Source organism: Stegastes partitus, unplaced genomic scaffold, assembly GCF_000690725.1.
Source record: "Stegastes partitus isolate 25-593 unplaced genomic scaffold, Stegastes_partitus-1.0.2 Scaffold2036, whole genome shotgun sequence".
In the NCBI taxonomy this organism is placed as follows: Eukaryota; Metazoa; Chordata; class Actinopteri; family Pomacentridae; genus Stegastes; species Stegastes partitus.
The window spans coordinates 74,932-99,343 of NW_007579767.1; the positions used below are offsets into that span (position 1 = coordinate 74,932).

Genomic DNA, 24,412 nt, shown 5'->3' on the forward strand with positions numbered 1-24,412 from the left:
AATCCAGACTAAAATGAACCAAATACACTCAGAGTGGCCTGAAGCAAGTTGCAACACTTTATTAAACCAAAAAACTTACTTTAACACTGGAAAGTCAGCCACTGTACCTCTGGCTAACTTAGAAGTGACACCTATGTTTCCATGGTAACACGCAGTGACCCCTGCTGACTAGTGATAATAATAATTGGCAAAAACATGGTGCCTGATTTCATAAGAGAAAGAGTTTATCAAGTTGTCGGCTGGAAACTGACTGTGGTCGCAATTTTATACCAAATTCTGCTACATTCTGCACTGAATTTTAACAGGAAAACATCACTGTAGCTGTTACACTCTTATTCTCATTTTATCAAGGCACATTAAGAAAAAGCCATGACAGCAAGAGGTTAATCTATTTTCTAAGAAAACATTGTAAGTTATGAAATTAATGTGATCTGAAAAAAATGAATGTTACATTAATTGCTCTAGTATGTAAGACTATAATATACTTTCCCGTAAAAAAAAAAAAAAAAAAAGTATTTAAACGTTTACCTAAAATCATTTATTCTCACATGATTCAGTTTTCAGCAGTTTCACGTAAACATTATTTATGATATATTTATATGGTGAAACCAACCAGGGTCATTTCCATGCTGCATAAATGAAAGAGTGTTCCTATTCACCTGATATAGCTCCATACTTTAAGTCAGGCCCCACATGAATTAAAGAACAACAGATCCATACTCCCCTTACATTCTATTAAAATCGAATACGTAGAAACGTCGCTTTGGATAAAAGCTTCTGCTAGATGAAACTGTGGAATTGTAGAAAGTTATTGACAAAGTTCTGAAAACTGGAATGACAAAATAAACAAAAAATACACATCTGGGATCTGCAGGTACCCCAGTTTGCAGAATGAAGGTTTAAGTTTTCTTCTGGAGTAAGGCAAGCAAAGAGATTTTTCACTCCACCTTTTGCTTTAGTCTGAAAAAGTAAATACTTCTATGTTATTTCATGAGCGCACCAACTTCAGTTAGCAGATAAATTATCTGTCTCAAGTGTCTTAATCTCAAGTCTGACTATTGTCTGCTGCATCTTTGCACAAAAGCTCAGTAAAAAGTGTATATTTTTTTGTTTTCTTTGTTGTTTGCAGTCATTTCTATCTTTCTGTAATGTTCATTTCATCATTATAACTTCCTCAATCATTATTACTGTATTCATCGTGGGTACCTTTTAGGTATATGTAACATATTGTTGTCAAAGACTCAAACACACAGATTAAGTTGATTTTATTTGTGAAATTTACACACATCATTATTCAAAAGATTGATAGTTGAGTGATTATTTCAGATGTACTGATATTATAGTGTATTTGATCTCAGTACGGCCCGATGGTCCTGTCATAGTGCTTCAGTGGAGATTAAGACATATTCCCTTGTGCAGAAACACACTGTCCATAGAAAAAACTGCCTACACTCAAAGCAAAACAATCACAAAAAATATCCCTGTATGATTAAAAAATTTCATCCCTTTTTAGTGCACAATCATGTAAAAATCACACCACTGGGAAAGATGAGCAGGCAGCGAGTCCACACATGTTCTTCCCACGTTCAATGAAGAAATATCTAGAAAAAGAGAACAGTGTTGTTACCTTTCTTTAGTTTGCATACATTCAGTAACAGAATGAGTAATTTGAATGAATAGAAAATGTACCCGTCCATGCCCCAGCCGGAGCCCCATGAGTTCTTTACTATCCAGTACGGGGTACCGTTCTCTTGTCCGTAGCCGACAGCTAGAACTGCGTGGTTCACTTTGTCTGTGGTGTCGTGGCACTTAGTGCTGAAAGCAGGAAGAGAGGAAAGTTTTATTCAGCTTCATACACACAGCTGCTTTTATAAGGAATGAGGAACTAGACCTCTAAATAACCTGACTACCTCACTGACTGACTGAATCAGCTATTGTTTTAGTTCACATGACTTTTATTCACTTGAAAGTGCAGAAAAGCCTTTTAAATCAAATAGAATATAATAAACCATTCTTACATCCTTGTTTCATTTCATAAATTAGGAACATCCTGTCTCAGAGTGATGCCGAAAAACTAGTCCATGCATCTTTTTACTTGCAGGCTGGACTATTGTGATTCCTTTTTATCAGGATATTCTCATTTGACAGCATTTGTTGGGGGTAAATTTCATATTGATTTGTACAATTCTAATAAAATGTAAGTAGAGCAGTCTCATATAGTATTTCATGTGTGTCAAATGTCCAATAAATGGATAGTATGTAGTGCTGGAAAAGCTAAACGTGAAGTGCATTTCTTTGTAGAAATCTATCTAAACTAATATGAGACAGACAAATTCTCCTCAGGCTTTGTTGTAAAGAGTTAAATAAATGATTTTAAATACATAAATGCTTGTGTTTTAACATACTTGGACTGAATATCTCTTGATTTTTCCTAAAGGTTCATTTAAAGTGACATTTCCCGAAAAGTTGTAAAACACTACAACAAAACTTTGGGCTTAAACAGTACATGTGGGGCTTTTTATGGGAAAAAAGTGAAGCATTAATTGTATTTGTTTGAGTCATTCAACACCTCACTGCGTTCACTTATTTATAAAAGTAAAAAAAAAAGAGATTTCTATAAGCTCGTCTCACCTGGTGTACACGCCCTTGTGGTAACTCATGAAGTCAGGGGTCACCTCAAAGGCGAAGCTGACAGGATTGCGTGTGCCGACAGCGTCCACCATCTCCATCTCATTGTACTGACGGGTAAGAGAATAACGTCATCGATCTCTCACTTCAATACAGACTTTTAGTTTGAAGAAAGACATTAATGGTCACTTACCGCGGTTATGTTCATCACCTCCTTCACAAAAGCAGCAGCCAGATGTGGTATATACGTACATTTACCCTCCTAATATACCAAAAAATAGTAGAGATCAAAAGCTGTTAAATATGTTATTTACAGGCATGTATGTTTGATATTTAGTTTGTGCCAATATCACTGTAGCTGATTATTTACAACAGCTTTGTATGGATAGTCCTGCTCCCTCATCAGCCCCTTGTTGTACATGATGTATTCAAATGCTTGACTGGGAAGACCGCTGAAAGACAAATTAAGATCTTGGTATAAAATTGTGACTGATTTGCACAAATTATCAAAGAAAGAAGAAAACCTATGTTTGGCTCTGACCCATTACATCCATGGTTGTTGAAATCCTGGGCGCAGTCCACCAGCTGCTGTTCTGCCTGGGTGCAACGGGAAGTAGCTCAAGATTACAGTAAATACTCTTTGCCCAATATGAGATTTTGTTTTTAAGCAAGAGCAGCAGTTTTGATGAAGAAGTGAAATTAAATTACCAGTGGCACGAGCTTTCCAGTGGCGATAGCAGTGACGGACTCCAGACAGCCAGTTGTGGAAAAAGTCCAGCAGCTACCACAGCCTCCCTTTGGTGCAACAGAAAGATGAAAAGACATTATTTCGTGAAGTAAAACGTGAAGTAAGGTTGTATATGAAGAGGTGGATGCATGGAAATAAATGTTCAAACAACCTTCAGGTAAATTCTTTTTTCTTTTTAACTGTAGGTACCATATTTGTTCTCCACGACCTCCATTTGGAGGCTGGAAAAAATTCATACACTCTCCTTAATCTGCAACAATAAGCCTTTTTATCACGACAGCAACAATGGCACCGGTCCAGCACCACATATTTTCCAGCTGTCAATAGCGCCTCCATTTCTCATTGCATTGTGGGAGATTCGTGCCCAATCAAAGGTTTTTTTCTTTTTTCTTTCATGCATACTTTGTGTTGTTTGTATTTCCATTGTGAACACACTAAAACTACTCTTATAATCTGCTGTCTAACTCAGCAACCGTGTTCACGACAGCTGAGACTCACAGTAGTGGAAAGTAACTGAATAGCTTTACTCAAGTACTGTATTTAAGTACAATTTTGCTGCACTTGTACTTTACTTCAATACTTCTGTTATGTGTTTCTTTATACTTCCATTCAACTACAATTCCCAGGCAAATATTGAACTTTTTACATGAAGCCGATAACTTGTTAGTTACTTTGAAGATTCAGTTCACTAGATAGATGAATTATCCATCCATCCATCATCTATACACCGCTTAATCCTCACTAGGGTCATGGGGGGCTGGAGTCTATCTCAGCTGACTCAGGGTGAAGGCAGGAGACACCCTGGACAGGTCACCAGGGCTACACTTAGAGACAGACAACCAAGCACACTCACATTCACACCTACAGACAATTTAGAATCACCAATTAACCTCAACATGTTTTTGGACTGTGAGAGGAAGCTGGAGAACCCGGAGAGAACCCACGCTGCACGGGGGGAACATGCAAACTCCTAGACAAGTTATGATAACTTCAATATTTTAAAAAAACAAACAACCCCCCCTCAAAAAAACACACATTAAATGTGTCACATTACTCTATGTTTACTTGGTATTTAACATATTTACATGTCCTCAGTGAGTCCTGAGATCCACAACACATGAGAAAAGACCAACCTCTCACTCCTTTTTTCCGCATGGATCAGAAAATGTGTCTCTGAACAGTTGGATTTAAAGGTACAGCCACTGAAATGGGCCCAATTTGAACACGGCTAAAATCAGGGGTATTATAGTCATGACAGAATTAAAGATTTGTTCAATAATATAAGCTGGAATTGAAAATACACACTCTGGGGGCACGTGACACTTTGATTAACTGGATATAATATGGGACCTTTAATGCAGCACAATTCTAATCCAATAATAGGCAAGTCTGCAAAATGAATGCATTTACTTTCTTTACTTTAAATGTATTTGAATGATAATACTTTTCTATTAGCAGGACTTTTTACTTCTAACAGAGTAATTCTACATTGTTGTGTTGTTACTTAAACGGATTACTTCTTCTACCTCTGGAGGTCCATAAAAAATAAAAAGTGCATGTGAATATTTGTGTTAAGCTTCACCTGATTCTTCACATCTGTCACATAATTTCCTTTCTTCCTCCAGTCGATGGAGTCTGGATGTGGTCCGTTGCTGCTGACGTAGTTCCCCTTGGTAGCAGAGCAGTTCTGCAAAAAGCACAATGTAAAAATCACTTCCTGCCAAAAAGAAAAAAAGAAAAATCCCCATCACCACCATCTTTGTAAAACTACTTCTTGTATGGAGGGCGTTACCTGTGGTTCAGACCAGAGGAACGACTTTCGGAATTCACCAAATGTCATGTCAGAAAACTGGTTCAGGGCCACTGCAGGAGGGAAGAGATGAACTTCAGCAACAAGCATTTTTAATGTGGAAGCTGTAAAAGTGTAGCTGTAAATCCAGAGAGCTCCTACTTGTGAAAGAGTGATTTCCTTCATTGTGTTTGTCAATCCTCTGCTTGTTCTCTGTGAAGATCTGGAGTCTCTGGTGGTACTCCTGCATGTTGTACACTTTGTTGTGCTGCACATGGGACAGATTGTGTATATGAGGGGTGAACAGCTGCAGTTAGGCAACACGATGACTGTGATTTTTCATTTCACATTACTTCCTCCTAACATGCATATACTTTTTAGATAGATACAGAGTTTACAGGCAGATCTGACTCACCTGTACCATCCATGACTTGAAGTGAAACTCGTCTGAAAACAATCCATAGCATCAAATTATCACTGATACAGAACAATAAGAGAGAAAAACAAAACAGACGCCGTGGCGCAAAAAAAGAAGAAGAATGAAAGTGAAAGTGCGCTTTAACGCGAATAACACAACCAGACGTGTAAGTGCGTTGAGAAAAGCGGACGATCAGAGCAGCTTACCTTGTTCAGACAGAGGAAAAGCTGAAGTTACAGACGCCAAAGCAAACACAAGTAAAATCATGTTGCTTAGTTCAGTGAAAGCTGCAGCTGATCACAACGGCAGGCGGGTGGAACTGAAGTGAAACCCAAGAGTTGAAACAGGAATGAAACAACAGATGAGACGGTCACGAGGTGAACAGCTGCCTGATCAGATCTGAATATGACACCTCCCGAGATATGCACAGTCACATTCACTCACTAATAAGTCACCAATAAGATATCCAGAGGTTCTAACTGCTAGTAGACTAAACAGTGGATGCAGGGAAAAGTTCCTGCTGGGTAGCGAAGGAAAATACATTGGTTTGTATTTAGCATTCATATCAGAGACTATTTCAGTAACCATGAGCTGGAAATTCCCCCTTTTAAAAAAAAATAAATGTAAAGTTTGCTTAAAGTAACAACAGAAGCAGAGGTCATTTGATAACCCAGCTGGTAAGGAACGTTTCCACAACATCGGATAACATTACCTATAAGTTCTAATAATGATTTTATTTTAAAGGAAAACGTTTTTAAGACTATTTTCATTTCCAATGATGTTACTATAAAAACCATGCATTGTTCCTGGTGTCCACATGCATGGACATCACAGTTTGGGTTATATTACCACAGTCATTAATTTTTAAAATTTTATTATTATTATTATTATTATTATTATTATTATTTTACATTTTTAACATTTTATTATTATTGTTTGATTACTTTTGTTTTTTATTTTTATTTGTAAAAAATATTTTTAAATATATGTTTGTTTTCTTTATGTTTTTTACATTTTTTCTTCGTCTGCTTTTTGATCAGATGAAATAGCAAAGAGAATTTTTTTTAAAAAAAGCATATAAAACAAAAGCTTGCGTCTTAAGAGGTTAAAGGTGGAACATTTTGCCTTTTTGTAGAAGAAGCATATGACAGAATTTTATTGACAGTATTGAGACCTCAGATATCAGGCTGTCCTTTGTAAGACATTTCTGTGATGTGATATATTAACAAAGGTGGAACATTCGGGCTGCGATGTTCTGAGGATGTTTGGGGATGTTGTTGAGGGAACACACTACTGAATCTATAAAACGTTCTACAGAGTCACATGACGGCAATAAAAGAGCGTTCTCAGTGCAACATTCTGTTTTTAGAAAAAAAGCTTCTTGAAAGTAAAAGAAAAATATCCCGTGGAAACAGAAGAATTTTGCAGAACTCTCTCAGAACTTTTTTGGGGGGAAAAAATCCTGACAACAATTTAGCTAGGAATGCTTGAATTAATTGGATGTTTCCCCCCACTAGTAACACTGCAAACTGCAGTATGGGAGCAAAGTACTGTGTTGGGATAATATCATACAATAAGGACTTCATCATATGATTTAGCTGGGCCATTCAGGACTTTGTATTTTAGGAGAAGTTTAGAACTTAAATTCTGTTCTGGACTTTACAGGGAGCCCATGAGGAGAAACCAATATGGGAGAAATATGTTCTGTCTTGCTATTTCCCATCAATACTCTCATGGCAGCATTTTGTTTTAGCTGGAGGGTTTTCTGAGAGTTATATGGTGATCTAGTAAAAAAAAATATTGTGCTGGCATGAAGCATATAGGATGAATTGAAGGACTAATGTTAACAACCCAAGAAAACAAAAACAACCACCAAAATCCCCCCTCAGGTTCACTGTTTATTGATTGCTTGTATGTTATTCATGCATTTAAAAAAATAAAATAAAATTGCATCACTTTCATCATTTAAGGCCAGTTTCTTCATCATTGCCAAATCTTTTTTTTGCCTGTTAGAGCATGAAAATAGCCTATAACTCCATTTTAGTTTAGACTACAGTTGTAATATTACATATAAAATAAAGGCTAATTCAGGTTAATCCAACCATGTGTAAAGATTTATATCATATAAACAAAGAAACAGAGTCAAACCGTGACTGCAACTGCCACCTGTAGACCTGGAATGAACAGATTTTCCCTTAATCATTATAATGGAACATATTACATGCTATTAGTAACTTCAGCATCAACAGGAACTGTGTTTGTTCCAAAATAATGAACTTTAAGATGTTACAAGTGCGTGTTTAGTTTGTGCGTTAGGTCTGTGAAAATTTATAATATTCATTTTTTTTGTATATTTGACATAAAATCAGGATTTTACACTTTTTTTTTTTTGCTGTGCATTTTTGTTTGCCAGGATGAAGAGCTGCTTTTATTGATTAAAAAAAACTTTGATATTATATTTTTATTTCATCATATTAGAAGAGCATGACGTCAACTGATAGATGATCTACAAAAACACTTGAGACAAACTGCCCCTGAGATAAAATGGATTTATTAGCAAGAGGTAACTGGGAAACATATTTTTGTTTATTTGTTGTTATTGTCATCTTCATATCTTTTATACTGTTTTATTTATTTTTTTCTTACAAAACTGGGAATATTTCTTAAGCTGTGGAAACATGAGGGTTGAAAGATAATTTTCATACCACTGGGTATTGCTAACAGCAAAATGTTTATTTGTTTATATACCTTATAAGAGTATGTGCATGTATAAGTGTATACAGTATAAGTATATAGTATTATTCTGTCTGTGAAGGTGTTGCATGCCTACCACATGAGCTTCAAAAGTGTACTGTACATACATAGTAAAAATACATACAAATATTCACAGAATAAGCACTACGTTACTATATTCCTGCTAACAGAAATGGTTATAGACAGGATTACAGTATAAATGCAAAACACTTTGAAAGTTGTCTCCTACCTCTAAGTCATGGTTTTCAAGACCACACTGTTGTAGCATTTCGTGTTAAGCTTGAGATACAACTTGTTTTTGAAAGGATTACACTGTTCCACGTTGAGAAATATGCCAGGTTGCATGTACAAAATGTACAGCACATCTCAGTGAAGTGAATTAACAACAAAGTACAAAATACTTTCCCATGTTCATATAAAGAGCAGGTCACTCTCTCTTATACTACTACAAAAATAGTGTTTGAATGCTGCAGGCAGAGGTCATTCACATACATTTTATCATAGTTTTTAACAGCAATGCATATAACAGAGTGATATACAGTCACGTTCCACAATCACTGGAACAGCAAAAAGGACAGATTGTCTTTTAATTACAGAAGAGCAACAACCTTTTACTCTACAGAAGTAGAACCCGAACCTGAAGGTACAACACTTACCACTGCGTGTGATCTTTTTTCATGAGTTTGAATTTAAAAAAAGAAAAAAAAAAAGCAAGTAATTCAAGCAAAAAAAAAAAAAAAAAAAAGCAAGTAATTCAAGCAAAGGGAAATCTCATTGTACTCGTGTACCTTGAGTGTAACAAAAAAATTCAGATGACTAATCCTTAAATCACACCAATCTACGATGGTGTAAACGTTCTCTGTCATACAACGGATTCTATTAATTGATCCGAGGTGTCTAAGGTGAATGTAGACACCTCATGTGTCAACAGGCTACTAAAGGAGAGTATCGCTATTTAACAAACAAAAACACACTTAAAACTTCATCAGTTTCAGGTGATTGAAGACATATGTTAGAGCAGAGGTTCCCAACCTCTGGGCTGTGGACCATTACCAGGCCTTGGTAAACATTTACTACTGGGCAGGAAAGAACCTCTATGTTTTTGAAAAAAACGCTGAATGATTCTAAAACTTTACAAGCTATTAAGTCGGCACAGACAGTTCAGTGTTTTCATCACATCCTGTCACATATGATCAGTGCCACTGACTGTATATAAAACATGGATGTAGCACCGTGACATCATGCATTAGTTTGTGGATTACTGTTTTTTTTTTTCCAAAGTTATTTTTTTTGCCTTTATTTGAGAGTGCAGTTGAGAGAGAGACAGGAAAGTGGGGGAGAAGAATTGGGGAAGGACCTGCGGAAAAGGGCCATGAGCAGGATTCGAACTCATGACCTCCGCATCGGGGACTATAGCCCTTGTTCATGGGACGCCAGCTCAACCAGGTGAGCTACAGCGGCGCCCATGGATTATTGTTTTCAAGTGACTAGTTTGGGATTTGGTAATCGCAGTCTTGGTAGTTTGAAACTGGATGGATCTGATGGAGAACACTATAAACAGCCATACAGTAGCAAACAGGTACAATGAAGCGTAAAGTACATGATGCTTTATTGTCTATTTTACTCTAAATGGGGTCATAATTTACTAAAAGGACATCAACCTGTATTGAAGGAGACATAAACTAGTCCTTGAGATCATTAACTTATAGAGAAGATGCTCATTAAGGTAACAAATTAATAAGGAATATGGCCATGTCATGTAAATGTATACATTTTGACTTCTTTTTTACAATGAGAGGAGTCGCCCTCTGCTGGCCATGAAAAGAATGCAGGTTTAAATTGCTTCTGCATTGGCTTCACTTTTCAGATTTGGAGGCTACATCCATGTTTTATATAGTCTTTGGTTTGTAATTCTCAACATTTGCTGTTGTCTCCTAGAATTGCTCTATAAAAAAAAATGAACTTCTCTTGACAGTCCTAATTTCATTTTTGGCCAAATGAATGATATGACTCCAGAGATGGCAATGTTAGACCATCAGCACCACTCACTTGGTCCAGATGGAAATATTACAACAGCTTTGGTATATTTCAGCAAATTTGGTACAGATGTGGTGCCCAGAGACTGACACCTACTGACACTGGTGATCCCTTGGCTTTTCCTCTTGCAGCACATGCAGGTTTACATTTGTGGTTTTTAGTAAAATGTCTTAACTGCTGGATAGATTGCCATTAAATATGGTGCATGCATTCATCTGCCCTTCAGGATGAACTGTAATGACTTTAGTGATCCCTTAACCTTTCACCTTTTGCTATCATCAGGTAAAATATTAGTTAGGCCATGACTGATACTTGCAAAACCAACAATATTCTCCGAAGCTTCATTTATGAGTTTAGTGCAAATTGGTACATGTGAGCATGCAAACTAGATCAACTTAGAAGGTAAGACTGGGGTTGAAATCATGAATTTAAACATGATGCAACCTTCATGGTTGTAGACTGTTAGTCCACCAAATTAAAGGTTTTGAGCATTCTTGTTTATTCGTTTTGTTATTTTAACCGCAACAAGATGTTAAGTTTCTCTCTCTGTTAGGTTTCATACCCAGTTGGGCCTGTTTGCCTGGTCCACAATGACACCGTCGACGTAAACGCAGTAAAAGTGGTGCAAAAAACAGTTGGGAACCCCTGTCTTCAGAGTAGTGAGCAGAAATGAAGAAACAAATCCTTCTTGTTTTGGTTTGGGAAGCACAGAGACACTTATGCTTTGGATACCTTACTGTCATTTCCACTGATCATTGTTCCCTCTCTTTAAATACAATTCTATTCTCTGTGCTCTTTTACCTGATTTTTATGCAGTTCATTTTTACAATGCTACATTGGTTGCAGAGAAACTCAGTCATCAATAAAACTCAAGCCAAGAGAACAACGGCCAGCAGCACGAGTGCTCAGAAAGTGCAAATTCGACACAGTATGACATAATGCAAAATAATGTCATTGGTCACTAAGAGACACAGTTGCATGCGACTAAAGTGACCTCTATTATTATTATTATTATTATTATTATTATTATTATTGAAATACCCCAAAGAAATTAAAAAAAAGAAATCCTTTTAGCAGGTGTCGTCATGGCAATGGCAACAAACGAAAAATATATACTGGAAAATATACACTAAAATGTTTTGTGTCGTCAAACAAGCTTAAACGTCTACTGTACAGAAGAGCAAATATCTTAAACATGTACAACTATACAAATGTGTATGTTAACTGATGTGTAATATTAACAGAGAAAATAACGTGGACGACCACCTTCCCCATCAGTTGGGCACTTTAGGCTCAATTCTGAGTGAGGCTTCGTACATGCTTTCTTCATCCAGAGCAGAGCTGTTGTCCAGGAGATACTGGACTACCTGAAACATTAAAAAAAAAAAAAAAGACAGACAAGTTCAAGGAATTTTCTTTGATTGAAATGAATGAATCTTTAAACTCAATACAAAACATCTGTGGCAGTGAGCTACTCCACGACACCATCTGTAGTATTGTAAGGTATGATCAGGTCAACTAATGATTGATTTTGTTTCATTTTAATCTCTTGTGAGGCTCAAACAAGAAAGCTATTTAGAACTCCACAAAGGAAAACAATATTTTTGTATAGCCTCAGTGCTTTCTCTTACCCCTTATTCCCTATACTGTTAATTGTGTAACAACTGATCTTGTTTGTCTTGCAAAATGTATTTTTTTTCAGTCTTTTTATTTAATATTTTATCGTGAATCAATAAGTAATTTGTCTTCTTCTGCTTTAAAATTTATTAGAATAAAATATGCTAAGAAGTAATAAATGCTCTTTCAGGAAGAGTCACAGGTAGACATGGCTTCTCTTTTCCTATTATTTCTGCCCTGATGTAGTGTTTAAAACCAACATCTCATATCATTTTTTGTGATCAGAATGCTTTATCGCTTTATCGCTTATGTTAAGACGTCACATGCCACAAGAGTTGGAAATAACCGGCCTACAGTCTTTATTTACCTTTGGTTGCAGGTCAATCTTATATGCTGTTTGTTGAAACTGCCTGATTTCTCTGATGATGTGAGAAATCTGAATAAAAGGAGAAACAGATTTTAACTTCAGGTATGTCAAACACAAATGTGCACAATACTCTCATATATCAGGTCATCTTACCATCCTCATCTTCGAGAAGTTGACCAAGTTGTCTTCGGTGTAGTTCGGCGTTCCCTCCTCGATGAAAGCCAGGTCGGTGAGGTACATCCCCAGATAGGGCACACAAGGAGGATCACAGCTGGTGGGAAAAGAAACACTCGTCATCCACTTGTACTGCATGTGTGCTTTATTGATCCACTCGAAAACTGTGTCCTTGAACTGAACTCACTTCTTCAAAGCCTCTCTCAGGTTTTTGAACCTGCCCTCTGACGAGACCAGCTTCTGCAGTTTGTCGATCAACGCTTTAGTCTGGGAGGGGAAAAAAAAGGGTTATCATGAGCTCATTTAATGACGATTAAATGGAGGAACAACGAAGAAACGATAAAAAAAAAAAACAAGAAACGATGTAGAGGGAGACAGGCACCTGCTTGGAAACCTTGAGCCAGGTCTTCTTGAGGCGGAAAACAGAGCTGCGGTTCAGTGAGGACGTGATCTCGAGCACAGCGTTGTAGTTGTGAAGACAGCGGCAGATGTCAGCAACAGCCACCCATTTCTCGATGACTACTACCCGAGTGACCACGTCCTCACAGTGCAGGATCTCCGTGGCAATGAGGTTGCTTATCTTGCAGAGGAAAGAGAGAAACAAATAAGTCTGACTAAATATAATGTTTGAAAATCAATAAAGGAGAGGATGAGTTGGGTCTGGTGCTTTTTGATGGGAACATACATCATTGAAGTGCTTCGTTGTTCTCATGATGTACGGCGTCTTCTCATTTTTGTCGTTCTTCATCCAGCCTTGACCAAAGAACTCCCTGCAGTGAACAGATCAAGAACAATGGATTAGTCTGTGTGTCCTTCTTGGCCACAGATGTGAAGAGCTGAGATGGGATGACACTCACTCATATGGGATGACCTTAAACACCAGGTGATCCAGCAGAGTGAGCTGCTCTGCGATTTCCAACGCAGAGTGGTTCTCAAAGGGTTCAGCCTTCCCTCCTCCAACCTACGAGATACAAGAAAGCCCGAAAATCATCATTCCCTAAAGTAGAACGTAAATACTCAAAGTTAGTCAGTTTGATGGTGGCTCAGGACACAATGTCACACTTTGTTTCTGGCTAATGGGGAGAAAGGAGGATATGTTTGCATATTTAGTCTGGCTTGTTTGTCTTGTAGACTCTGAAGGTTGTGGGTGAGCGCTGCCCCAAGCAAAAGACTTTAAGTATCTTGGGATCTTGTTCACGAGTGACGGGAAAATGGAGTGTGAGATGGACAGACGGGTTGGACGGACTGTCGTGGTGAAAAGAAAGCTGGGCAGGAAGGCGATGTTCTTGATTTTCTGGTTGCTCTATGGTGCAACACTATGGTGATTAGCTCTGGATAATGAGCGACAGAATGAGATTGCGAATACAAGCAGCTGAAATGGGTTTCCTCGGTAGGGGCCTCAGCCTTAGTGAACAGGGTGAGGAGCTCAGAGATCCAAAGGGAGCACAAAGTAGGCACTGGACACCTTGCTTAAAAAGGTTTTTGGGGATGCCCAGCTGGGAGGAGACCCCGGGGGTAGACCCAGAACTTGCTGGAGGGAAACACCTTGGGATCCCCTGGGACCCAAATTCAGATAGGCAGCAGAAAATGGATGGATGGATGGATGTTAGCCTAGCCTCCTGTACTTGCATCTAAAGCTGCTCCATAATAAAAACTGGCTGTACCTAAAATCCCTGCATATGCTAACAATCCTATAATGCAGTGCTCAATTAGCTAAAATCACCACTCACTACTGGGTTAAGTATTGAGAGTTCATTATCTAGGGAGTAGTGACAAAAGGGGGTGATTTCGAACAGAGCCACAAACAGCAGCTACCGACTTCACTCACCAGTTGTGTCACGTCTTCCAGGGTGATCTGATTGTCACCGTGATCTTCCTGAGTTAAAGTCCTGACAGGCAGGGAAAGAGAAGGTCAAGCTCTGAAAGATGTAGGGCGCCATGAATCAGTGAAATACAATTTAATCCTACAATCAAACAGCACACGGCGGTACCTGATGATGTTGGCTGCCGCCTTCCTCTCCTGGGTCAGCAGCTCAGGGTCATGCATCACTTCCTCCAGGAAGGCAATAACCTTTGTCTTCAACTCATTGTTGCTCTCAAAGTCCTTGGAAGGCAAAGAAAACAAATACTGAAGGATGTTGTTGTGGTCATATTTAAGCAAAAACTCTTCTCTAAAATGACAGCTCACATCTTAATATATGTTTTTTACTGAACTGTTTTTCATACTCTGCTTTGGTGGTCTGTTAATAACAAAATACAACCCAAATAAAGCATCTCTGTGCTCTACTATATTAAACGTACAGCTTACAGGCTATAGTATGAGATTATTGCAAGGTAAATGTGACATACTGAATTAATATGCAGAACTCCAGCAGTATCTATACAACAGCAGCATTAAAATCACGGTTATCCAGCAGTGCAGTGGCTATAAAGTGTGCACATAAAGGTGCCCTCAGTTGTGTTTTACCGGAGAGTGTTTGGACACCCAGTGTCTGAGTACATTCAGGACTCTGTTGGTTGCCGCTCGTCTGATCACAAACTCCTTGTCTCCGTTTCTCTGATCTGTCGGAAAACCTGCAGAAAATGAATTAAATGAGAAATCTGAAATCATTGCATGCTATTCTTCCCAGCCTGGTTACAACAGCCTGTAAATGAAACTGCTCTTTTACAAGGTAGTGAATCGGTGTGTATACCTGTACTGGCGAGGGACATCCGTCTGTATTTTTCCTTGGTAGGGGTGCCCTCATTGGCTCCGGCTGTAGCAATAGCGAAGGCGGAGGCAGCAGACAGGGCACTGCGGTTGTTGTCAAGCTCTCGACACGAGGACATCACCATGCCATTGTTGTAGGAAAACAGGGAAAACTCTACAGACAAGCATAGTTTAAAAAAATAGAATATATATTACTGTGTCATGAAAACTGAATGGTTGGTTATAACATTCCACATTGTACATGACTCAAAATTTTACCAAAAAGCTGCTGGTAAAATGTGTACCGCTCAGTATCTGCAGACCGACCTGCATTTCCTTGCACAAGCCTCCACTAGGGAGCACTACAGGCCAACACAACGGTTTCCCTCCAGACTTTCCTTTACAAGAGGCTTTGATATTCAAGATGGTTGCAGCTAAATATAGCCACCAAATATCAGCATAACAGAGGAATCAACAGATTCTCTGCACTCTGCTATGTTTAAATCCTGGGAACATAGACAGATCATAAGCAGCTAAGAATCCTACACACTGCTTCACGATTTCAGTTAATTCACATATTCGAGAGCAGGCTTTGCTTTCAAAATCTATTGTGCAATTTTGTCATGAGATTTAGAAGGCACAGATAATCTTGGCTCCAGTGAAACAGCCTCATTACTGGGGGCGGCAGGGAAAACACGCTCTTGATGTAGTTGCTATGACACAAGTTTCCCTAACACCCACTGAAGCCAAGCTTTGGCTTTCCCCACATGTTCATAGGAATCGACCAAATGATATTTTATGTTTCTTATGCTTCTCAGTGGCATGTTTTTCTTCCATACACAGCGATTAATCTGCCATCTCTGCCACTAACAGACAGTAAAAACATTCCCAGTTGCAGACTCAAGAATATTGTGAGCTGCAGGCTTTGTTTTTATTATGTGGTCTGGTTCTGTGATTAAAGAAAGTAGTGCAAAGGGCAGCGCAGTGAGGCACTGTCATACGCGTTAGATGCAGCTGGCATGTCAGTGTGCAGTTCACAAGCTTGGATTTGCATTTGTGTAGTTCTGCAAGTCTAGAACATAATGTACCTGAGGAGTTTTTGCATTTGATGTTTTTTGGTGTGGTTGGAGATTTGGTGGGAGACGCTTCTGGGTCCCCATCATCACTCTGGTTTTGATCATTGTCACTTTCTTCTCGTACGGAGAGATCTGTATCATGACAAGCGGCGAGGTCAGTAAAAACAACATTCCAGCAAAGTTGGAAGAATTCATTTTGAAACGGTTGCAGCCGACCTACCTTGTTTACACGCTGAGGTATCCTCCACCTTGTCCTTCTTGTCCTCTCCCTCGTCAGAGATTTTGCTCGTGATCGGGCTGGACACGTACAGTTTGTTGATGTCCAAGGTGGTCTTGCTGAATGGGGACATGGAGGAGTACATGCTTGCATAGCCATTTGAGGAGCAGCTGAGGGCAGCCAGGTCAAGAGCTTTGCCCCCAGTGATGATGGGGATGTTGAGAGACAGCTTGCGCCGGCGGTTGGGGGATGAGTTCTTGGCAATAGCGAGAGGAGGAGGGGAGGAGAACTTTCTGCTCGCCCTGGGGGAGCTGGGAGGCTCTCCATATAGGAGTTTGCTGTTCTGGCTGCTGGCAAAGAATAACTCCAGGGACCTGCATCAAGGGCGGATACATACATTTGATTTTAGGACATAGGAATGTGTTTCTTTGATATGTGGCAAGCATACTCTGTGCTTCAAGAGCTTAGCTTAACAAACAACACCTCCTAAATAATTTATGCAAACCAGCCCAGCAACCAGAAGTCTCTTCGCAACCATGTCTCGATGTTTTAGAGCAGGATACAGGCTGCAGTGTTTCAGAAAACCTCTCCCACTCCCTGCCACCCTCCTGGCGACCTCACGGGTTCCCATAAATAGCACAGCGAGTGATAGTGCGCATGGCCACTGCTGACACAAGCAGCCAAGTGTAGGTGTCTCACAGTGACATGACAAGCGACACGGGAGAGCATACTGCAGAGCGTGGACGCGGAGAGCTCCCCCTGATCTGAACCCCACACTGGGGCCCTCGCTCTAGGCATGCGGAGCGGCACGTTAGCCCCCAATGCAACACTCCGTCAATATTTCACACTATGGATCTTTTGCAGACAAGGAGGAAGAAAAGGAGGGGAGGGTGGGGTCCTGCAGCACTGAGGTTGGTTGCCATAGAGCGATGGAGCCCAGTTGAGACACTCCCAGGCAAACAGGAGGGACCGGACCCAATTACTGCCTCCAACCAGTGAACACACACACACACACAAACACACACAAACACACAGTGATACAGAAGCACCATCAAACATGTCTTCCTGCACGGCTTCATCTTTCTGCTTCTCTGTGCTCGCAGTAACCAACAAAACAAACTCCCTAAATACACACACACAAAGCTTAGAAGATCAAATGTGAACTGTTGACTTCACATACAGTATCTGGACACTAATTCTCTGTGACAAAATATAGACTTGTGGTTGACCCTCTTCATGTCCATCCTCTGATTCAAAGTCAAATTTAAATTTGCATCGACAGTAATTGTGTTTCTGTGTTGTCAAGTAGGATTTAAAATTAAGGAAGGACTTGCAAGAAACAGGTTACACAACAAACACTGCAAACCACTAGTTCCATCATGAGACCATTTTTAAATGTATACTTCTTAAAGACTCCTTTAATATTTGCTTAATCATAAGACTTCACAGGTGCAGTGTTGAGGGAAAAAAATGCATCAAATTGTTTATGTATTTGGTTGTGTTTTCTGTATATGCAGCATTTTTTATTTTTTTCTAAATGCAAAGACGTTTTCATTAATTGCTTTTGTATATTTGCAGTGAGCTCTCAGGGCTACCACAGATTCCTCAGTCCAGTTTCATAAGTTTGCGTGTGTATAAACAGAAAAAACGTATATAGTTATTATATTTAGAGTCATCTGTGTAAAAGCATGGAATAAACAATTTATATGGTTGCAGTTAAACCTAAAAGTTCAAACCGCAAGCATCTTGGCTCCGGCATATGCCTTGAAATTGATTAGAGGATGACAAAGCTTCACATCCTAATAAATCAATCTCATCTTTATGCAGTATGGCAAGGTCTGGAGGAATGCCAGACACTTCAAATAAGATTTGTTTGTCTATTGGAAGTGCTGTCAACAACCTTGCAACATCCGAGTCTGTCCAAATGCAATGTGACTCACCGAGCAGGGATGGCACTGATGGGCTTCTTGTAGATGGTGATGAGTTTATCCAGCACCACATCGGCGGTGGTGAACACGCGATAGGAGTGCAGGAAGGTGTTGAGGAAGTCGATTGAAAGGAAACGGAGATCGGTCAGTCTCTCCAGCAGGCGCTCGACGCTGGCGTAGCGGATCTGCAGCACCTTGCAGGAGTTCATCATCTTACTGAAGCGAATGTCCACATCGTCGCAGTACAGGCTCGAATCTGACCTGTTGACAGAAAAGACAAAAATCAGAAAAAAAAAAAAACAGATAAAAAGGAGAAGAAGCTGCACAAAGCATGACAACAAAGCTTACTTGATCATCTGCGGTACTGTGACTTTGGAGTTGTCTTCAAAGGCGTTCATCATCAGGCCATTGCAGCGGATGTTGTCGATGCACTGCAGGACACATGCGGTTGAAGTAAACAGACAGGACAGAGGAAATGTTAGCGAGTTCTGTAACGCGCGGGCTTTCGGCCCGACATCCTCGGCTTCTTGTCTGTCTGCTTGGAGACTGTGATGTGTGTTGACGTGCCTGGCTGATGTCACTGGTCCATGCAGACTTCTCCTGCCTTGAGGAGGCCACCAGGATGACGGTGAATGACTGGCTGTCCTTTGGCTCCACGACAATCTTGAAGTCCAGGTGCTCCATGTCCTGGCCGCTCTTGTCTGATTTGGCTGTTGGGCAAACACAAGGACTAGATGTCATTTTCTCTCTAGACATAGGCAAATATACCGTAAACACAGCCAACAAATACAGATTCTAAAGTGGCACCGTATCAAATGGTATCTGGGCAATAACTCTATTAGTGTCATCGTTCTTTAATAAAAAAATGCATTTTAGAGTCTCTTTCTGATGGTTCTACTGTCCTTTAAAACACTATTTTTCCAGTTGTTTCAAATACGGATTATACAATATTAATGCATTCAAACACATTCCAGGAATCATACATTATATAAACCATAATAAATAGTACATATGATGCATTTTTCTGTGAGCTGGGATGTATATTAAACACTCACACTCGTCATCTGTCCCCTCAGGGTCCTCCATAAGAGTGCAGTCTATAAGTGACACTACTCCATTCTGCAAACAGCACACAATATACATTTAGTTTCTCTACGCCGCATTCGACTCAACATCGTGTAAGATTGCATAACACACTGTACATTTACACAACAAAGTATTGTGAAAAAAAGGCTCAGCAGCAGCTTTACTTCTTATAAGGAAAAAAATTCATTTGGAGTGTAATAAGAATTCAGGGCACAGATTATAACTGTTAATAAAACTTTTAACCCTACGAACCACCAAACCTGCTCGGAAAACCTACGGTCCAAAACTGCACCATTTATTAGAGGCACAAGCTGTAAAAGCTGAGAATTTTCTGATGGTTCTTGAACTACTCATCTGTGATGTGCTGTTCTGTCGGGTAAATTAACATAATCTACATTTAAAATTTAGGTATTTCATCATTTTATTTTATTCGTCTTATTTCAAATTGTGGCAAACACAAACAATTTGTCCAAATCAGAATAGGTAAAAAACTAAAAATTCTGTGCTCCTCGTTGCAACTAGACGCCGCTACTGACTCAGCTGTGAGCAACAGTGATATGACAAAAAATCAGAATTTGCAACTATACTGCAGGATGTGTTCATACAGAGCAAATAGGAGAGTAGTAGGGAAGCCAATAAAAATGTAATTAGTAAAGTATCTGTAATATGCAGAGTCACAATTTTTTTAGTGGTGCTCGTGGGGATTTGGAAAAATGTTTAATCCAGGTTTTTAAAAATACTTTTAATGATTTCTAGCATTGTATTTGTGTTATTCTACACAGACAACATTTGTGCGTTCTCTCTACTTCTAGCCGTGGTTGCACTATTTCCATAGAGGTGCAGAACTTTATATTGCGATGATAAATGAACCCACAGTAAGTAAAAATGTGACAGGAGCAGAAAACGCCCAGAAACCGCTCTGGGCTTCAGAGGGTCAAACCATTTCACATGAAGGTTTTACTGTAGCTATGCAAGGCCTTCATTTAAAAGCTTATCTTAATTCCTAAACATCAATCACTCTCTGTGTTATTGAGCAACGTGGAGTAATAGTGCACAACTGCTCCATTACACAAATCAAAGTGACATCAATGTTAATGAGCTGATGTGTGCAGGCTTGTACGATCGCACGTAGCTCCGACGGCCACTGACAAAAGCTACGACATCTCTAATCCTGACTCTTTCATCTGATGTCGCCTAATTTGTTCGGTTTAGCTCGGGCGTTCGGGGGTTTATTTGCGATGCTGTAGGACTGTGACGTCGGAAACGAGGAGCAGCTCCACTGCCGGCTCAGCAGCTCGAGGCCCACCTTGGTGAGATGAAGCTTCCCCCCAGAACCTCTGGTGCAGATGATTAAATGCTTGGAGAAGAGAAAGCACTGCCTCTCCCCCTCCTTCTTCAGAGACAGAGAGCCCAGTCGCCCACGGGTGATCTTGCCCTTCTCGCTCATCGGCACCTGGATGAGAGACCCTGCATGTAGGAATAAAAGAGAGTGGCGAGGAGAAGGAAGAGGGACAAGGGGTAAGAAAAAAAAGAGCAAGGCGTCAGCAGAGAAACTGCTATAAATAAATGAAGTGCTTGTCTTGCCTTTGATTAGATATGAATACGTAGCCAGTCACATGTGATACTAAATAAGCTACCATTGCTGTTTTCCTCATCCATCAAGGCCTGTTGGGGACATTTGACATTTACAGTCCCAGATTCATCATCAGTTTGCCTCAGAACAGTCTAATTACACTTGGAAATGAAAGACTCTGCATCTTCTTCCCCAGAGAGAGAGAGGGACAGGGTCTTTTTTTAAACTCATCTCCCAGTACAGTGGTGAAGATGCGGCATCAGGCTGTCAGACATGTGGCGGAACAGGACAATCCCTCTCTGTTGTGATTCTGCTGTCCGCTGGGATCTAAAGCACAACACTTAAAGGTGGGAGTTACCTTGTCTTACAAAGGTCTGACTGGTGTCAAGGAGAATCTCGCAGCCCTCTACGATCATGCGCTCTATCGCCAAGTTCTTCCTGATGTTCTCGGTCTCGCTCACTTCATCGTGCATTATTCTGAGGAAAGGGACATTTCAGCATTTTCATTCGGTCCTGATATATGAAACACAACAAGACTTAAGCTTCACAAGAAGAAAAGAATAATTCAGAGAGTGTATTGCTTTGGGTTTGACCTATCTGGCCACATATAGGCTGTGCTATCTCACTGATCAAACAAAAATAAAGAATTAATTTTGATCTATATAAATGCACACTGTTAAAAAAAAATAAAATAAATAAAAATAAAAAAATACTTTAAAAACAGTAGAATATTGTAACATTCAAAACCTGTAAAAATTGTGGCAAATATCTGTAAAAAAAAGGATTTTTTGTTGAGTCATTATGCAGTTTTTTTCTGCTGTTTTACATTCAACATATTCAGTTTTGTGCTCTAATTTTACTTGATATTATCTCTAACATCAGAAATGTGTAAAATAAAAGTTTAAAAAAAGCTTTACAACTTTTCATTACCTAATAAACATAATATTCCTTTCAAATAACAGGAAATATCTGTAGGATATTGTTATTTTTTGCTGATTTAAATACAGTTACAACACTATAAATTTACCTTCAAACATTATAAAGAACAAACTACAGCTTCTATTTATGTGGCCGCTATTTACAGTTTTAGTCTGTTTTTTATTTTAATTTTTAGGGTTAACATGTATAGAAATACTTCTGTAATTTTACTAAATATTATCTGTAATTTAAAACCTATAAATTAACAGCAAATAGTTTTAAAAAATGAATAAAAAATAACCTCTTAACTTGTTTTTACAGAGTATATAAATGCAGGAAATGGAAAACCTGGCTTCAATGTGTCTCCCACATCTAAAACCAAACCTTGATTGTATCATGTAAAGCAGGGGTGTCCAGTCCTGGTCCTCGAGGGCCACAATCCAGCATGTTTTAGATGTTTCCTTCTTCCAGCACACCTGATTCAAATGATCAAGATCATTATCAGGCTTCTGCTGAGCTAGTGATGAGCTGATCATTTCAATCAGGTGTGCTGGAAGAGGGAAACATCTAAAACATGCAGGATTGTGGCCCTCGAGGACCAGGATTGGACACCCCTGATGTAAAGTAATATCCTGCTCATTTGAGACACCATGCATGTCTCAGTGTTGACAAATAGGTATACCTGGAAAGCTCCTCCAGCTTCGATTTGGCGTAGTCCAGACTGTTTCTCTCCACATGTTCGTGGGGTGTGTGGGCCAGAAGTTCATGGAGAGTAAGGATGTAGCGGGGAATCTAGAGAGACACAACACAAAGTCATTTATAAGACCTTACGTGCCACTGAAAATGCGCACAAGGACATCGCAAACATACAAACACAGGAAGACACACGTGCCAGCATAATGAGAAGTCGATCAGTGGAGAGCACAATCTACACTCATCAGCAAAATTTAGTATCAACGCAGCACAGCCTGCAGTCGGCCCCAGCAGAGCAGACTGTCGGGAAACTGCGTGCCTTGCCAGAAAGGAGCCGTTATTAAAGCCCGAGCTCTGAAAACAACCACTTTTTATAGACATGAAAAACACCAACAAGGATATTCTGAGCAACAAATGCCTGCTGTTTCTTATGTAAATCAGTGATGCTACAATATGGGTGTTTGAAGCCAAGTTCTGACTGAGCCACACTGGCCAGAATACAGGCCAGACAACATTCATGAAAATGAATGCTTTGGTTAATGTGTAAATCAGTCAAATTTGGTTATGCGGGTTTTTATTTAATCCTACAGTCGCTTCAGAAAGTTTTCAAACCAATTATTTCTTATTGGCACACACACAGAGGGGATGGCAGGTTAACAAGAGGGATGCATTTTGGTCATTTTGCTAACAAGGGGGATGACATCTCCGCTCATCCTACTCAAAGTGTACAATATTTGCACACTTTACAGTATTACTGAACATTATCCCCCCATAAAGAAAAGATGAGGATGCAGTTATTTTAACAGATGTTACGATATGAGTCATAATTTCAGTAGGAATGGAAAATTTTACATTTATTTTACACTGAAACAAACACAGAAATGATCATCTGGTTTCTGCTGCAGTCTCTAGCAAACAAGCATGTAGCCATGAGATGTGTCAGCCACCACCCAAGCACCAAGAAGCACAATGCAAAACGAAAAACGCTAACACATAACACATTTGACCAAATAAAAAAAAAAAAAAAAAAAATAATCAATAAGTGCTACGTTATACTGTATAAAGTGTAAAACATAATACACATCACCCAACACCCAACAACCAATAACCAAAAAATAAAAAAACACAAGAAGGAACGAGAAAAAATTTATTAAAAATCAAAAACTGCTGTCTCTCATTTGCTATTCAAACCTTCAGATCTGTAATTTATAGAAGCCACTTTGGCAGACATCACAGCTTTGAGTCCTCTTGGGTACATTTCTACAAGCGTTGCACATTCCCATAGTATGATGATGCCACCACCGTGCTTCACAGAAGACATGGTGTTAGTCATCAGAGACTTTTCCTAAGAGTGACTGATGGTCATAATAGAGAGATCCTGGCGCTCTCATAGTCCCTTAAATACAAATACCAAGCAGGTTGTCATATGTCTTTTACTCAAAGTGGCTTCTGTGTAGCTCCTCTACCATATATATGTCTGTGATTGAGTGCTGCAGAAATGATCATCCCTCTGACAGGTTCTCGCATCTCTTCAGATTACTTAAGAAGCTATGTAAAAGCCACAGTTTGGTTCCTGGTCCCTTCTTTAGCCAATGACCCTCTTGCTCTGTTATTCAGTTTGGTTGGTCGCCATTTAATCTAACCACAGTTTTAATGTCTACGGAGTGTTTCTTGCACTTTATGACTCAGTTTTAATCCTG

General features: G+C 39.4%; 2 protein-coding genes across 2 annotated transcripts; both read right to left on the bottom strand.

Moving 5' to 3' along the window:
* Positions 1 to 1,248: 1,248 nt before the first annotated feature.
* ctsh (cathepsin H) lies at positions 1,249 to 5,925 on the bottom strand. Its single transcript, XM_008303573.1, has 12 exons — positions 5,790 to 5,925; positions 5,581 to 5,612; positions 5,328 to 5,433; positions 5,169 to 5,239; positions 4,959 to 5,063; positions 3,337 to 3,423; positions 3,170 to 3,225; positions 2,999 to 3,080; positions 2,822 to 2,890; positions 2,632 to 2,738; positions 1,690 to 1,815; positions 1,249 to 1,601 (listed from the first exon to the last, which is right to left on the bottom strand). The coding sequence occupies exons 1-12, from the start codon at positions 5,848 to 5,850 to the stop codon at positions 1,532 to 1,534; spliced, it is 972 nt and encodes a 323-aa protein (XP_008301795.1). The 5' UTR covers positions 5,851 to 5,925; the 3' UTR covers positions 1,249 to 1,531.
* A 5,627-nt stretch (positions 5,926 to 11,552) lies between these two features.
* Positions 11,553 to 22,811, bottom strand: LOC103373643 (ras-specific guanine nucleotide-releasing factor 1-like; the record flags this gene model as incomplete). Its single annotated transcript, XM_008303575.1, has 20 exons — positions 11,553 to 11,741; positions 12,359 to 12,427; positions 12,512 to 12,629; positions 12,720 to 12,799; positions 12,915 to 13,112; positions 13,218 to 13,302; positions 13,390 to 13,493; positions 14,361 to 14,421; positions 14,524 to 14,636; positions 15,000 to 15,106; positions 15,226 to 15,396; positions 16,310 to 16,429; positions 16,518 to 16,888; positions 18,455 to 18,703; positions 18,791 to 18,873; positions 19,010 to 19,152; positions 19,498 to 19,561; positions 20,835 to 20,995; positions 21,460 to 21,578; positions 22,702 to 22,811. Coding segments are annotated over 20 exons (2,619 nt in total), but the record flags the coding sequence as incomplete, so codon positions are not given.
* Between the last annotated feature and the right edge of the window lie 1,601 nt (positions 22,812 to 24,412).